We start from the raw sequence: 17,442 nt of genomic DNA, 5'->3' as shown, positions 1-17,442 counted from the left end.
CCCCTCACCAGGCCTGATCCTAACCCCCACCCAGGGGCAACCCCCCAGCCTGCCCTGCTTCTTGGCTGAGGGCGGCAGGAGGAGCCTTGGCTGGTGATAGCCTGTCCTGCAGCTCAGTGGGGGGTCCCCACCACTGCCAGCTCCCAGGGAACATTGGCCTGCCCCGCTCCCTGGTCAACAGGGCTGTACACCTTTTTAGGGAACACAGGATGACTTTTTCTTTAACATATTGTAGAGAGGTGACTGTAGATGACACTAAGATGCTCATTTTTTAAATTAAAATAGTGGTGAATTATGTATTAAAAGCCACTTGTCAATAAAACCTCTGCAATTTGTAATAGGAAATGCAGAACACATTCTTCCACCTATTTAAAAAAAAAAAAAAAAAAAAAGTCTTAGGAGTCTTCAGGGAATCACAAACTTCAGTGTGTGTGTGTGCAGTCCTGACTGGCAATGACTAAACTGCTACTTTTAAAAAAAACCTAAGTGAAAATCTGAAGCGTGAATTACATCAGTCCTCGGATAACCCTGAGAGGCATTTAAACTTGAAACTGTTGTTTCTACCCCTCTTTCTTCCTTGCTTTAAGGACTGTAAAAAGAAGGTTGGAGCATTGCTAATTCTATGCTGGCTTCTCTAAACTCTTAAAATGAAGACTATATTTCTTTTTTAAACTGCTCCCTGATTGTCTGCTACAAAAAACAGCAGAGCGTACCAATGCCACTCAGGAATGCTTTTAGTATTCTTGTGTGCAATACACAAGTAGATATATAGTCTAAATCACAATCCAGCCGTGATGGAAAAAGGATGCCTATTAAGAAAGGTACTTTAATTACCTAGAGTCTAACCTAGAGTCTAAGATGACAGGGGTCAATATGAGAGGTAGAGGGAACAATACTCATTAAATTGCAGGGTGTGCACACACACCAACACTGAGGTAGCACGATTTTATATTCTGATGTATCAGGGGAGCATTGTTAGAATTTGCCTTAAGCTTTGCCATAAGTACTCTAAACTTGCACAGTTCTTTTATATCTGTCACCAATGGAGGCCAGAATATTACCTGATATAAACTCCGGAGAGTTTTGTGTGCAAATGCATTTGGTAGGGCAGGAGAGAGAGGATACAATTCTGCATCAGGGAATAAACCAACTTTTTATCTTTAAGAGCAGCTTAAAAACTGCATTAAAAATAAAATCAAAAGTCAGGAATATTAGACATTATCCTTGATAATAGACTATGAGGACTAGGCAAGAAAAAGCAATCAGGTATACATGATAAATGCAACTTGTCATACGACAATTCACAATCACATGTATGTTTTATTTCTGTGTGGATTATGGATATACAGAAACACACACTTTGAACACATTTTATGGCAGATTTTAAAGTGTGGTTTGTTTTTTTTTTCTGCTGTTGTAACCCAAGAATCTACTTCCAGAGCTTAAAAGGCAAAAGACTGCTCCAATATCTTTTAATTCAATAGTAGCAGGGAGTGCAGAGAGCCCTTAAAAACAAAAGCTGGAGAGATTGTACTATCAAAGTTTGGCTTCATTTTACAATATAGTCACAGTAACTCAGGAAGGAGATACGGATGTTATAAGTATAGTATTGCTCCTCACTATGAGTAGCTCCTCAATCATTCACATGGATGTGAGGCAGGGATTTCTTTCCAGCAATGACAAAATATAAAACATGCTCATCATAGACATTAGAGAGGGTTGTCTGAGGCAACATCTACGCCACTAATAAGAGAGTAGCTAGTTCCAAACTCTTCAATCAGAATTACAGTTTGATCCAGTCTTGCATCTGCCATAAATTGGCATGTGTGCATTAAAATGTTAACTTCTTCGAGCACAACAATTTTGCTGTAATTGCAACTCTAGAGCTTTGGTGACAAGTAGGAACATCAAAATATGTTGCATTGAGGAATGCTTTTATTGATTTCTTGATTTTCTTTAAATGTCAGCACTGGTGCAATTTAAGTGAGGTTAACATTTATACGTGAACTAATCTCATTGGCAGCACTAAAACTAGATAGGAGTATTTAGAGATAAATGATGTAGTCTTTTAAATGCAAGACTGAGGACAATGCAAATCAGTTCCTCACTGCTTATTCTCCCACCCGACATGGGAAAGAAGAAATTGAGTGCTGTGGCAAGGGAACTACAGCTCTTCCACTGCCACAGAAATCTCTGCCTGAATAAACTCTTCTGTTTAAGTGCTGTTAATCATGAGATTGGGGTTTATGTTCCTTCTATTACCACTGTCACCAGCAGTAACCTCTCCCTCCCCCACCTGCAAAAGCTTTACAGAAATATATTTCAAAAGCATGAAATCCATTTTATAAAAGTGAATAGGTCTGATTATTAAAGTGCTAGTGCTTAAAGGATCACATCTCATCTTATTCTTGACTCTTGAATCAGCATATACTAGGATTTCATTTGCCAACAAAAATATTTTTACAGTGCTGCATTGCAAAATTCCAATATCAGCACTTTTAGTATGCTTAGTGAAGGTGTGAAAATATACTTATTTCAGTGACATAACTATGAGATAAGATTAAGTATGTGTCAATATAAATCCATGTGATTTAATACAATCCAAACACTATAATGAGAATGTATTCTAAAGGTTGTAAAGATAAACAGCTAAATATTAGAAAATGCCAGAATAACATCAACTACGAACATCAATTCAGATACAATACACAGAATTGCACAATATCTTTAATTCTGACACATACTGTTTTCCAGTACAGGAGGGGCTTGCGGTGTAAATGAGTCTATACAACTTCTACTTTTTTTATTGAAAAGAATGGGAAGATTCGTGGTGAATTAAGGAAATCTGAGAGAAAAAATGAAAGCTAAGACAAAGGTGCCTCAGAGTACTAAACCATCTACAAAGTTGTTAAGCAAGGCTATGCAAGTAATTAACACTTTTAAAGAGGCCATGTAATTTTATCTTTTTTTTTCTATGCCACAAACTAAGCAAGGAGTATGAGTCAAAGTATTGAATTGCTGCTTGCAGTGTGAGTGCTATCCAGATCCTATACCGAATTAGGCAGGTTCAACCTAGACAAAGGCCACCACAGCAGCTTTAATTCAAGAATTTTGTAAAATTTTGAGTACTTAACTTTGCAGCCTTGCTAAATATCTTTTCAAAAACACCTTAATCTGAGTATAAATTATTTCTGCTTCCACAAAATACCTTTTGTGTGGAAAATGATTTTGTCATTTGCTGAAAAGTTTATATTGGAACATATAAATAGCAGACAGTGTTGGAAGTTACTCACAAAGAACGATGACAGAAGACCAACCCAGTATAAATGAGTGCAAACTTAAGGAAACCTACATCATCAAGAACAATTCAACAGTCCTGACAGTTGGACTAACATATATTCATTTTTATGACTTACTGTACAAGACAGACATTAAACAACAAATTAACTTCACAGGTCATTCAATTAACTGAACTACAGAATGTAATTAAAAAAAGTAAAATGCAATTAAAGAGGGACTAGAAATTAAATACTACTACTCCACAAGTAGCTACTAATTTCCTCACAGACACTTTTTATAATATCATTGCCAAAACTACAACTCAAGGAACGTCATAATCTTTATTTAAAGAGTTGTCTTGTTCCGGTAGATCTGGTAGAAATTGGCCATTTTCAATGTCTTTGACATGAATACTTAAAAGAAACAGACACAGACATACTTTTTTCTATGTCAGAAGTTTGGCCTCAAGAGAATCGTTTCATATCAGTTATACTTCTATCAGTGATATGTAAAACAAGTACCATTTCTTCTTGGAAATGCCAGCATTCATTCTGCAAATATGCAATTACAAAAATCGAGAAAGCCAAAACCTCTAGTTTTTTGTTGTTTCAAGTGCTTTGCTTGTTAAAATATGGAGTAAGAACCCTTAACACTGCAGCTGAAGTCATATGAAATGAGTAAATGCAGTTATTGCAGAGTGATTTTTGGTCCGTCATCCATTCAGAGTGTAGATGACTTGTCAGTTCCCAACAAGAATAGTGCTGTATTAGCCAAGAAAAATGCCCAACACAGAGTCAAAAGCTTTGTTTCTGCCTACTTTCATTAGCATGCTATTTTTAAGTCACCCTCAGTTCACCTCTTTCAGTGTTTTATTACTAGCTGATCATCAAAAAAATAAAAGTATAGATACCAAAGGGGAAAATAACCCTTAAGGATTTCTGGTCAGGAAAGAAGAAAAGAAACCAAATTATTCTTTAATAAGTATCAATTTCTAAGCTGGAGATAACTGTATTCATGTGCTCCTGTGAATGGAGATTTGCTGTTGAGATTTATAAGTAATTTAGAGGAAATTTTGGAGAAAAAATAGTACTCCAAGTATAGTGACTAAGTAGAGATGGAAAAAACAAGAAATTCACTGTAGAGGTCACTTACAGATATCCTAAAATCTTTTTCTTTTAAATGAAGGTATTGAGTGCTGTAGGTTTGGAAAAGCTCTAAATACAAAGTTTACTGTCTCTGCCCAGTCAGAAACAGTTGCAATAGATATTTAGTCTAATCAATAAGCTACTATTACAGTTTCTGGGAGCTCTTAATCATCACATTCACAGACACTTCATTAGCAGTTATAAACCAGAAGTCAGATCAAGCTCTGGTTGATATTCATAGATTCATAGATTCATAGATTGGTCCAGGCCGGAAGGGACCTCCAAAGGTCATCTAGTCCGACCTCCCCGCAGTCAGCAGGGACACCCCCAACTAGACCAGGTTGCCCAGGGCCTCGTCGAGCTTCGCCTTGAATATCTCAAGGGAAGGGGCCTCAACCACCTCCCTGGGCAACCTGTTCCAGTGTTCCACCACCCTCACGGTAAAGAACTTTTTCCTAATATCCAATCTAAATCTCCCCTTCTCCAACTTAAAACCATTGCCCCTCGTCCTGTCACTGCAGGCCTTTGTAAACAGACCCTCCCCAGCCTTCCTGTAGGCCCCCCTCAGGTACTGGAAGGCCGCTATGAGGTCTCCCCGGAGCCTCCTTTTCTCCAAGCTGAACAACCCCAGCTCCCTCAGTCTGTCCTCATAGCAGAGGTGCTCCAACCCCCTGATCATTTTGGTGGCCCTCCTCTGGACCCGCTCCATCAGGTCCATGTCCTTTCTATATTGAGGGCTCCAGACCTGCACACAGTACTCCAGGTGAGGTCTCACCAGAGCAGAGTAAAGTGGCAGAATCACCTCTCTGGATCTGCTAGATCTCTGCATATGGTATATCCTCTCTGGATATGGTAGTGACCTTACTAGTTGGGTCTCCCACTCCAAAGGCAGCTGAACCACATATGGGAGGCTGCTTGCTGGTGATTTTCTGCTTCAAGATTCTACAGGATAGTAAATGATACTCTAGTCTCAATGAAGGTCTACATAGTCTTTAGGAAACTGAGTGCAAATTATCCCCTTCAAACAAATTTCTATGCCAGGGAAAAGGATTCTATAGCACTTTTCTAGAGGAGAAGTGTTGGGAGGCATTAGCCTTCTTAACAATGTATTCTCTGCTCCAAAACAGAAACAAGTCAGTCACTCTTGTGATTTTGTGTGATTCTACACTAATTTTGGCACAGAAACTGAATGGGAAATTGCTATATTACCATGTCATCTTTCCTTCACAATGGAAAAATTTTAAAGCTAAGGGCCCTCTTTGAGATTTGACTCTTACCTTTTCTAGAAAATACGTTCATTTTTTTAAATTGACAAAATTTCTGAAAGCAAAATTCAAAATAAGGGAGTTTAAAAACATGTTATGTGATGCCATTAATTAGGCACCAAAAATTACATTTTCTTTCAACACGGATTACTCTTGAATAGGTAGAACAACCTTAATTGACAAAAACAATATTCCCATCACAACATGTAAAAATTTTCTAGCTGGGAACATTCCATTCTTCCTGGCTATGCCATCACAGAACAGAACAAATGCCATTTGCCAAGTTCTTTCATTGGTTTTAAACAGAGCACATCAAGGACAAGTGTACAACAGGGGAAGCATAACCCATTACACAGTAATGGATATTGCTAAAGGTTGCTTCATTACCTTTACTGGATGAGTGGCTGGTTTTTCCTTATATAAATGACACCCTTTAGACAAAACCTCTTCCACATTCGGCTGTTTAGCCTGCACTGCTGCTTCAGTTTCCTGAAAAATAAAAATACATGCAGTGTAGATTAACTGTAGCATAAGCAATAAGACTGAAAAATCCTAAAGCTCCATTGGAGGCTGTAAACCACCAGTAGACTAGTTTCTGCTCAGGACTGAGTTTCTGGGAAAACTTATGGGTAGTAGCAGCTAAGGACAAAGAAGGTCACCAGAGAAAACAAAAGCAAAGAGGGATGGAAGAGAGTAATGCTAAAAAATAAACAGCGATATGTCCCTTCATCCTGAAGGTTTCAAATAAAATGATTACAAAATTAACACAAATACATACTAGGGAAGACAGGCATGAGAAATCTCATTTAAGCAGCTCTGTCCTTTTGTCTGTTTTACATTACCAGCAGATTGAAAGTGCACTGATAAACATTTTGTTCCTACAGTACATGGCTTTAAAACCTTATCATGAGAAGCAACAATAATACTGAATTTAGGAAGATTAAAATATTAATAGAAAACTACTATTACTAATAGTAAACTAGTACTTATCTAGTAAAGCATTTCTACTAATGAATAAAAACAAAAGCACAGTAGCAGTGATAAGGTCCTAAAGGTAGGGAGAGGCACCTACCATTCGCAATGACACCCTACTGAATTAGCAAGAGCGTATTCTCTAGCAATTTTCTTTTTTAATCTGGAAAGGTGTCATTCATGTGCTAGCATAAGGCAACTCCAAGAAACCCTCCCCAAATACAGCAGCTGCATTTCATCAGGCACTGGCCAAATAAATAATGAGTGAAGCACTACATATAGATAATTAAAAGTAAAAAAAAACAAAACAAAACAAAAAACCACTGAAAACTGCAAAAGAAAAGATAAACTACACCTGGAGTTCCAAGATTCATATTGTTTTCATTTTTCAAGTAATATAAGCAAAAAAAAAAAAAAAAAACAAAAAAAACAACCAACAAACAAACAAACAAAAAAACCCAAAGCCAACAATCTCAGAGTTATCTGAGCTATTAAAATTAACTGGTTGGGTTGGTTCGGTTTTCCTCTCTCCACTCTTCTCCCACCTATTTTATGGCTTGATTACCTTGTCCTGACCAATACTGTAGACTATCCAATGACTCTCCAACTTGATTTTCTGTCCACAATCTCAGTTATTGTTAGCATGACAGCAGACAAGACTGTGTGCCAGGCTCGTCACTATTTGATCCGACACATCATTTCATTGGCAGAAATCTGCTATTCTTTGCTCTCCAATAAACTTTTTGAAATCTGTGTCATTAGACATTAGCCTCAGAAAGAGGACATTTTGCTCCTCTGTTTCAGCAAAACACAGAAAAACTTGTCTACACTGATGCCTTGCTGCCTGCAATTTTACTTGCAAAACTTTATAGACAACCAGTAAAAATAAAATGTTGACAAATTCACTATCATCTCCCATTTTCCTTTTCAAATATTATTTATCAATATCAAATCAACTGAATTAAAGCTTGTCTTATTTCTTGCAACGGTATTTGAAACATGTTTGCATTTAATTGTTTTTTATTGCACATTTCATTATTAATGAGATATAACTGTGAGGATTCATAGAGAATGAGTACTGAAAAGCAATACGCAGCCAGATTGGTATACTGGGGAGTGGGAGTTTATCAACCTGTTGATCAAACCCTCATTAGAGTCCTATTTCCTTTCTGTTTCAATACTAGGTTAGGTTTCTACTTCTCTACTTGCCATATAAAGAAAAATAATCATCAAGGAGTGCTAATGAAAAAGATAATTTTCTGCCTATTTTGATGAAAAATAAGCACTTTTATATTTGTTTGTTTAGTTTGTGTTTTTTGAAACTAAGCCAGCTGCAGTATTTTGCCAATATACTGCACCAGTACAGGTTGGGGGCTGACCTGCTGGAGAACAGCTCTGGGGAAAAAGACTGGGAGTCCTGGTGGACAATAGGATGACCACGAGCCAGCAATGTGTCCTTGTGGCCAAGAAGGCCAATGGCATCCTGGGGTGCATCAGGAAGAGTGTGACCAGCAGGTCGAGAGAGGTTATCCTGCCCCTCTACTCTGCCCTGGTGAGGCCCCATCTGGAGTACTGTGTCCAGTTCTGGGCTCCCCAGTTCAAGAAGCACAGGGAACTGCTGGAGAGGGTAAGGCAGAGGACCACAAAGATGATTAGGGGCCTGGAGCATCTCTCTTAGGAGGAAAGGCTGAGGGACTTGGGTCTTTTTAGTCTGGAGAAGAGAAGACTGAGGGGGGATCTGATCAACACCTATAAATACTTACAGGGTGGGTGTCAAGATGACAGGGCCAGTCTTTTTTCAGTGGTGCACAGTGATAGGACAAGAGGGTGGCAGAGCACTGGAACAAGCTGCCCAGAGAGGTGGTGGAGTCTCCTTCTCTGGAGACATTCAAAACCCACCTGGACAAGTTCCTGTGCAACCTGCTCTAGGAGGACCTGCTTTGGCAGGGGGGTTGGACTAGATCTCCAGAGGTCCCTTCCAACCCCAGATCATTCTGTGATTCTGTAATATTTTGTGTTGTGTTATTCTGCCCATCTCAAATACTTATTTTATAACAGCATCAAGTGTCATTAAATATTCTGTAGCAGGAAAACCATATTACATATCAAGATCACTACTGGTGCACCTATAACTGAGGGCTTAACCTGCAACATGGATGTGGATCTCTCAATCTTCCCCACTCACTGGGCTTCGCTTTCCATTGTGGACTGGGCTGGGAGCACACAAACTGGGGTTTTTTTCAGCCTGTAACCAGCATGGAAGGCACTCTTTAGGAGAGCACCTAACACAGTCCCAGGCCCTGAAGGCACCCCACAGCCCTGCCTGCCCCTGCCCAGCCCCTTGGGTCTCCCCGCAACCTCCCCAAATCAGCCCCTGGGGCCATCAGCCCCTGTCTCACCAACTCTGCAGCGGGGCTGGTCTCCAGCTCCCCACAGCCCTACCTGGCCATGGTTCCTGCCAAGCTGGGCGCACCTGTGCGCCCACATCCCATCCCCATGGAGGTACCTGATGCCCAGAACTGTCCTGGTGGACCCAGCTGCCCTGCTCCTGGCTGGGCAGCAGAATGGGCCCAAGCTGCCAGGCCCTGCCCAGAAGGTCCCTGAGGGGGAGCCCACCAATGGCCCCGGCCCACAGGGAGCTGGCCCTGCAGGGCCCCCGCAGCTGTAACAAGGATGAAGCCAACTCGAGCACTTACTGGTCCCTCCCATCACCTTGACCACTTCCCCTTCATGTTTTCCGGACTTGAGGAAAAGCGGAAGCTCTTTCAGTAGGCTCTCTTAAGCTTTGTCATGTATTTCAATCTGACTAGGTTTGGAGTAACAGCTGTTAACAGTAACAGTCAAGTTCCACCACCGGGAACTGAAAATTCAAACCCAGAAGAACCTGGCTAGGAAAGGCACTCCAGATCAATTAAAAGGACTATTCATAACCGGAGTTACTACTCAGCTACTACTACTATTCCTGTAGCTGTAACAAAGTTTGGCTGCTCAATATTTATTTGTACTCTACCTTCTGTATTGAAATTTGAATCATGATTTACCATATACGTGCATATAAATAGTCTAATTTCCCTTTTAAAATTCAGAGAAAAAGAAAAAAAAGCAAAATGAATGACTGATGTTACCATGCAACTCCACAGTCTGCAGAAAAGAAAACATTTAACAATCCTTTTCATTGTTATTATTTTATGCTAATACTTGTATACACAACATAAAAACTAAGATATCCCATTTCTACTCATTACATAAACATTATTCTTTATGGATTTAAAAGGTATTTGTTCTTTATGGATAGATTACAGGTATAATTTTCCATAGCCAGGTAACAGAAACATAACGTATTTAGCTGTCAAATCACCAGTTCTTTCTGCTCTACGATTCTCTGGAGTTACATGAACTAATCTTGTGTTGTCTGATCTTTCAAAATCAATGGCCTTGACCTAAACCAAAATGCTCTGTGCAACTCTATCCAATATAGCATGACACTTCATTTGAGAAGTGGAAAAAAGAATAGAGATAAGAATCCACAGGAAAAAGAGGTTCTCAACATCTTGTCATTCATTTGGACCCTGCTGAAACTAACAGATATCTTATTTTTTAGAGCAGCAGCTCCTTTTAGATTGTTGCACATTAATTCCAACATCGTCTAAAAGCATCACAAAATGATTTTAAATAAGTGCACACCTGACATTAAATCACTGCAGTAACTTTGAGGGAGCTCTTTTCCCAATTCTCTGCCTAATGGGATAGCCCCTTGACGAATTCTGCTCAGTGAGCAAGTTTCCAGCAATTTCAAATCTATTTGCTAGGTGACTCCCTATTAATATGGGTCGACAGGCAAGAGAGTAGTTTCAGGATACTGCTCCATCATTCTGTTCCCAAAGAGAACAAAAGGGTAACGACCGTAACATGGCCTCCAATGATTTGCTTTCAACAAAGAGACCGCAGTTATTATCTAGCCTGTGCAGCATCCAGAACAGCATACTCCCAGAGCAAGGTCTGACGTCTGCTCTTGATCACACAGGCCAGTACTAAAGCTAATAGGAGTCGTCCATGCTCATGTCCCAACAGTTTTTAGAGAATACCAAAGCCATCATTTTTCAGAAGTCTTGACTGAAGATCATGGACTCCTCTGCCACACTCGCTTTGCTTGCTGGGGGAGGACGCCTGTAGGGCGGATACAGCAGTGTCTCCAGGAGACAGAGCTGACTACTGGAATCACAGGATTTATGAACTGCCTGTGAAAGGAATCGTAATGCTACTTCTGGGCTGGGTGATGAATATGCTAATTAAACTTTTCACACATATGGTAAATTAAAATACATCATCATTGGAAGCTGCTGTTTCTCAAACGTGTATAAACAGCAAGAATCAAGCAGGCCACCTTTTTTCCATGACATACCATCTATGAATTTTTAGTGGTGTTAAAACAGTGCATCCAAACTGATGAAAGCCCACTGCTGAATAAGCCACATTGACTTCTGCATTTCCAACAACATGTCAGTTCAACCTGCTGAGCAAATTTACAGGCTGCAAAAGTGGCAAGGACTTGTGTACAGCCCCATCTGGACTAGGAAAGTCTGTTGATATAGCTTAGAACTTAGAAAATTCATACTCCCTAGCTGAAACCAATATATTGACTAAACCTCTGGTGTGTAATGCCAATGAAAGAGAAAGTTTGATGGCTTGGCATATGTTATTTCAAGAGACGGTAACTCTCCTAGCAGACACAGACAGGCTGTTTGACATATGCTGCACATATACTAGGAGGCCCAGAGAACTATCTATAAAACTATCTGCAGCAGTTCAGACTGTTTTCTTCTCTATATTAAGAATCACAAGCACTGATTAACCTTCTCTGGTAACGCTGGTAAAACTTTTGGGATAAATTTCCCAATGAGATTATCTCCATGGGACATTTTCTGAAGGGACAGTAGGGGAAGCTCAGGGTGATTAAACCTGTGTCTTCATGGTGAAGTGCAATGCAAAAATGGAAACTTAATTACAACCTTCAAATAAAAAAATATAACTTTGAAATTGATATGTGAGTTGTTTTAGAAGTCATGACTTCTTTTTAACAAGATGGTACATTAAATGAAGATTAAAGAAGAAAATTTATTCACAGGAAAAGAGCAGTAAGCAATTTCTCTTCACTTTACTGGTTGAGACAAAGCAGTGATATTTAACAAGCACATACACTTAATTTGAAATCTAAAATAATTTGGAGGCATTTAATTTCAAAAAGACTTTTTTGAAATAATCAGATATAACTCCCCATATATATTTAACTTGATAACATAAAATTACATTTAATTATTGTTTTTCTCATCATTCAGATGACGGAGAGTGTAACTTGTAACCAGAATTCTCTGAGGTGGATTTTCTTATTCGTACACATGAGAAGCTCCAGCAAGGCTCATTGAAATATTCACACCTATCTTTCAGGTTATTATTCCAGGCACGTTAGGGAAAAAAAGCTATAAATAAATGGTGAGATTTCAAGTGCCTCATTTTTTCCTCACAAGTAAAGAAAGGGAAGTGGATAGAAAAATGAATATATTCCCATCTTCAAGAATTCTTGTTCTAAATAAGGGACTTCATTTTTTCATTTTTTCTTTTGCTTTTCTTTTGGCTTTGCACATTCCCATTCATGGAGGTGACTAACAAGCTGAACCACCACAAAGAAGAATGGTCAGAGGAGACTTAATTAAAGCACATCAAAGTTCAGCTACGCCACAGCGAGCATCAGATCATGACAGCAGGTCAGACAGTAAAGTCAATGGCATTCTTGGTATTCACTTTAGATATGTATACAGTACTATTAGAATACATCCAAGACAATGCTATAACAGTTCTGTGGCCATATTGAGGTGGGACCTAATCCACTGGGGAGAAAAGTGCAGTTGCCAGTATTTAAGCTTCTTGACTAAGACTAATCAATCTTGATAAAATTGAAGGAGAGACAAGCTTGTACCTCTGGTCTCTTCTACATAACAGATGAAAAGGTTTGATAACTTCCTGAATATTTTACTTATCTCTATATAGAAAGAAAATGCTCTGTGAACATCTAAGTTACAGAATGTAGCTTCTCCTTCCTGTCTTAGGGTTTTATGAAAAAAAAAAAAAAAATTAAAAGTAATTCAATTTAAAGACCATTCCATTAGTGGCCTAAGTAGAAGCTTAGTGTAAAACTGCTTTATAACTAAAAATATTCTGTAACTAGTGGACAAGCAATTTTATGCACCTGCCTCTAAAAGTGCCATTTTAATGAGTAAATAAAATAACCATTGTTTCCTCCATTACCTTAAATCACTCTTCTTTTAGATGTGTGAGACCCAAAGTATGATCCCAAAGTAGTGTTAGAAGCTATCAAAATGAGGAAAAGAATATTGTGAGACTCATCCAGCTTTTTAAAGTAAAGTGTGCAAAAGACAGTCATCTGATTTCAATGAGAGACTGGAAAATTGATATAACTATAGTTCTTGACCCATGTGAACAATTTTTGAGATACTTTAGAGGAGAAACAATGTATTTCACTGAAAAGAGCACTACAGGAAGGACTTCTACAAGTGCAACAATTCAATTTTAGGGTTCATAAGTACTTTCTAAACCTATGAGTGCAGCCCTTGTGCAGTTCATAAAATATGCAGACACTGTGTTTATTAAGACTTGGTGGTGTTTTCCATTGGTCCACTCCCTGCAATATCTCTTATTCCTAGTATTGGAAGAGGGAAAGAAAAAAAAAAAAAAAAGAAAAAGAGAAAGGAAATCCTCTGTAATGACATTGAACTAAGAACGTCCCAAAACTTAAGCCATGCAAACAGAATGCCTGAAATAGCAATCGTCACCACTTTACAGAGTGAAAAGGAGACAAAATACAGTAATTTTTTCCCCACACAGAGAAATCAGTATCTATCCATTGCAGCTGTCAGTCCTGAAAAGGAAATTTCCTGGAGGTACTAAAGATAGATGAAATTATTAGCTGTAAAGACATGACCTGCAGATATGGCATATGAAAAGAATTGGGCTGTGGTGGTCATATACTGATAAAGCACAGTTAATCACCCAGTTGGACTGTGAAAAGGCCCAATCCAATCCAATCTTTAAGATTGGATTCAGAATATTTTATTTTGAGGCTGGACAGGACACAGGATGAAACAGCCGCTTCTGTTTCACCTAGGCTGCAGATCCTATCTTACTTCCAGCACATAGAATCATAGAATGGCTAGAGTTGGAAAGGACCTTAAAGATCATCTAGTTCCAACCCCCCTGCCATGGGCAGGGACACCTCTCACTAGAGCAGGTTGCTTAAAGCCCCATCCAGCCTGGCCTTGAACACTTCCAGGGATGGGGCATCCACAACTTCCCTGGGCAACCTGTTCCAGTGCCTCACCACCCTCACTGTAAAGAATTTCTTCCTTATATCTAATCTAAATCTCTTCTCTTCCAATTTAAAACCATTGCCCCTTGTCCTGTCACCACTCTTCCTGACAAAGAGTCCCTCTTCAGCTCTTCTGTAGGCTCCCTTCAGGTATTGATAGGCTGTTATAAGGTCTCCCCGGAGCCTTCTCTTCTCCAGGCTGAACAACCCCAGCTCTCTCAGTCTGTCTTCAGAGAGCTGGGGTTGTAATATAAAAGAGATAATAACAAACCCAGGAGAACTGACACAGAAGAAGGAAACTTGGCAGAAAAACATAATGAAAAATTCTTACGAGAAAATAAGGGAAATCCCAATAATTTTAACTCTCTCTCTTAGTTATGTGCTCTTTTAGATGCTGAAGGATGGCAGCTTAAGAGGAAGAAAAGTTATTTAGATCGACACAGCAGCAGATAGGGATTACCACCATAAACATTTTGGTTGGCAAGTGAAATGTGGTGATAATTATAAGAGTATTGAGTAATAAATATTTTTTTAATTTTAATTGTAAGCAGCTAAGAAATCAGAATTTCTTCTCTCTCATAAATAATGACAGTTATATTCAATAAACCAAATTAAAAATCATTTAACGTGGGAGGGAGACGTTAATTTTTTTTTCCATCTAATTCTTTGTTGCTTCTTCTTTTCTCTCTCTTAGGTCAGGGCTTACATGCAAATTTTCCTCCTCTTTTCAAGTTTAGTAAATAAAGGATTATTTTCTGAGGAGTTTCTGGCTACAAAAAGAAATTAGAAAAGAATCAAAATCTATTACTGTTCTAACATTGTTTTGTTGATTGTAACATGTTCTCAGATATTCCCATCTTCTGGCATTAGTCTTTAATACATCATTTAAAAGGAATATTCATGAGGATGTGTTTCTGCAGTTTGTCTTCCAATAGATACAGTGGCATATATATTACTGGAATAAATTGTGAAGACTGCTACCAGTATGTTTTTTCAGCTGCAGAAGCAGGGGTAGATTTCAATAAATGAATTACGTTCCTATAGTTTGGAAAATATGCAGTTTACTCCTTTCCAGGTTTGCAACTGTGAATGGTTAAGTTATATCCACATGCTGGGTGGTTGCACTCAAACAGTGAGAACATTAGAAAACTGTATTTTCTGAACAGGAGAGGAAATATGCTATCTCTGAAAGCCTAAGTACACTGAAGCAAGCTATAGTTTTGGTATTGACTTCACTAGAGCCTTGGTAAACTGCTCTGTCATTTCTGTCAAGTTCCCTCCTGTATTTATTTGCTCATTTATATTAACCACACTTTTCTTCGGGACTCTGAAGAGTATCTGAACTATTATTAACAGTATAAAGAGGAAACCAAAAGACAAAACCAAGGTACAAGCTCACTAACTTCCAAGTAACCCACCCCACAACTTACACTTTCAAGAACAAAATCACATCTTGATTTACTAGTCATCCATTATTTCCTAGAAAAATACCACCACACATCAAATACTTGATCACCTTTCAAAAAATCTTTCCTTCCCCGAAGCACAGATATGTTTTGCAATCCATTCCTAAGGCTACAAAGTCTATTACAAATTAAACAATTTACAAGGATTACTCATTGAGAAAGTTTTGCCACATTTTCACAATCCATTTGCAGCTAATATAGTGTAATATTCTTGCACTTGGAATAGAGGTTTGGATACAGACTGTTTAAAATCTAAGTGCTCAAAGCTTGCAAAGAAAATATTAAGCAGGTTGTTCCTCAAAGTCCCATAAAAAGATTTCTGGAAAGAGCAATAATTGATTTATGCATAGAATATCAAGCTCTACATTCTATGAGTTGATTAAATTGACATTTACTGCTGATCTTAATAATGCATTGAAAATAGAAGTAGTTTAAATAATCAAACAATATTTCATCATCAGAAATTTTCACAGTTCAACCTTTTGCCAAATCAGACACACATGTCAGAATCCAGGGAGTTAAATCTCCAGGGAACATATTCCTTATGTGCTCATGTGGACGAACTATACTACCTCTTATTGAATATAAAAACTACTAATTTAAAAGGATTTTAGTAAAATGAAAAGGTAAAAGAATCAATAAAGAGTTAAAACCTGACTTATCTGGCCTAACTTGTCAAGCAGACGCTGACAAATGAAGGCTGATGGAAGGAAAAATACAGCTATGTCCAGTCAGTGCTTTCATTCTCTCGTGTGGGTGAATTTTCTTTTATTTGTCTACAATTAGGTTTGCTACTCCTCAGCCACGCTCTTCTGTTATGTTCTAACTAGAGGTTGTCGAGTCTATAATGAAGTGATTGACAAGAGTTGACAGCTCTCCTATTATCATTCAAAGCTTATCAAGGACAAATCCAAATACAAGTTATTTCTAAGAATAAAGTTATTTAATTTTTCAAGGATGGCTTATTTTTATCTGCCAAAAATGAACAAAATATGTTATTTTAAATATATGGCAAGTGATCACTCTGGTGCTGAACAGGTATAAATACTATACCCGGAGATAGTTTGAAGCTTCTTTAGCAGTATAGGCAAAAAAGAAAGATTGTGTAAACCTTGGGTTGGAAAAGAGGACTCAAGTATAGAGGAGTACAGGAGTGGTGAGTGACAACCCAGAATGTAAGGAAGGAGCAAAGGAAAAAGATTGGAAAACTGAGTAAGCAGGGAGAAAGGACCAGTGAGATTGCAACAGGATTGGGAGGCAAGGTGGCTGGAAAGCATAAAGTGTTTTTAATATTGTCTGGAGAAGATTTGCAAGGATGAGCAGGATTTCAGTAAGCTGGAAGCATGAACAGGAATTTCTGCATTTTGTCAACTCATTCCCTGTCTGGAGTGTCATTTCTCCATCCATTCCTTAAAATGCAGGGACCTGCATTTCTGTTCAACCCCTCTGTGTCTTCGTTATCTGTAGAGTCACCTACATCTGTCATGATCTCCCTGGAATACTCTTTACCAGGGGAAATTACAATACTGGGACAAAGACCTGGAGGAATTTCAGGAAGTGCAGCTTTAACTTCCTCCTGTGGCTGGAGGAGGTATGCTGACTCCTAAGGATTTTAGGAAGTAGGAGGCAGAGAAGCAGGCACTACTACCTCCTCTCCTCACCTCCGTGCCCTCTCTCCATATCTTTCCTTCCGTCCTGCACATCCTCAGATGTCCTGAAGAGGTAAGGAACACCATCAGCAGACAGTTATAGAATGTGTAAGATAGGGTTGTCTGTTCAGGTTGGAATAGAGCATCTCCAGTTCCTCCTTTAACAGCAGGGGAATTGGAATCAAACTTGGCATCCCAGGTCATTTGATCCCTAAGAGTAAATCACTGCAATGGCAAAGAGTTTGTGGAAGTAAAGCATTAAATGCAAATAAACCCCACATAAAT

General features: G+C 38.7%; 1 protein-coding gene across 2 annotated transcripts in view; it reads right to left on the bottom strand.

Annotated features, from left to right (window-relative positions):
• The window catches only part of DMD (dystrophin), a 1,192,402-nt gene that overhangs the window by 370,048 nt on the left and 804,912 nt on the right, over nucleotides 1-17,442 (bottom strand). For both annotated transcript variants that reach the window (XM_074159135.1, XM_074159144.1), the window contains exon 49: nucleotides 6,077-6,178. In XM_074159135.1, coding sequence (XP_074015236.1) covers nucleotides 6,077-6,178 — 102 coding nt within the window. The remainder of the gene's footprint in view (nucleotides 1-6,076; nucleotides 6,179-17,442) is intronic.

Source organism: Numenius arquata, chromosome 1 (genome assembly GCF_964106895.1).
Source record: "Numenius arquata chromosome 1, bNumArq3.hap1.1, whole genome shotgun sequence".
Lineage (NCBI taxonomy): Eukaryota > Metazoa > Chordata > Aves > Charadriiformes > Scolopacidae > Numenius > Numenius arquata.
Note: the sequence above shows the minus strand (reverse complement) of the source record. Positions and strands in the feature narration are given on the sequence as shown.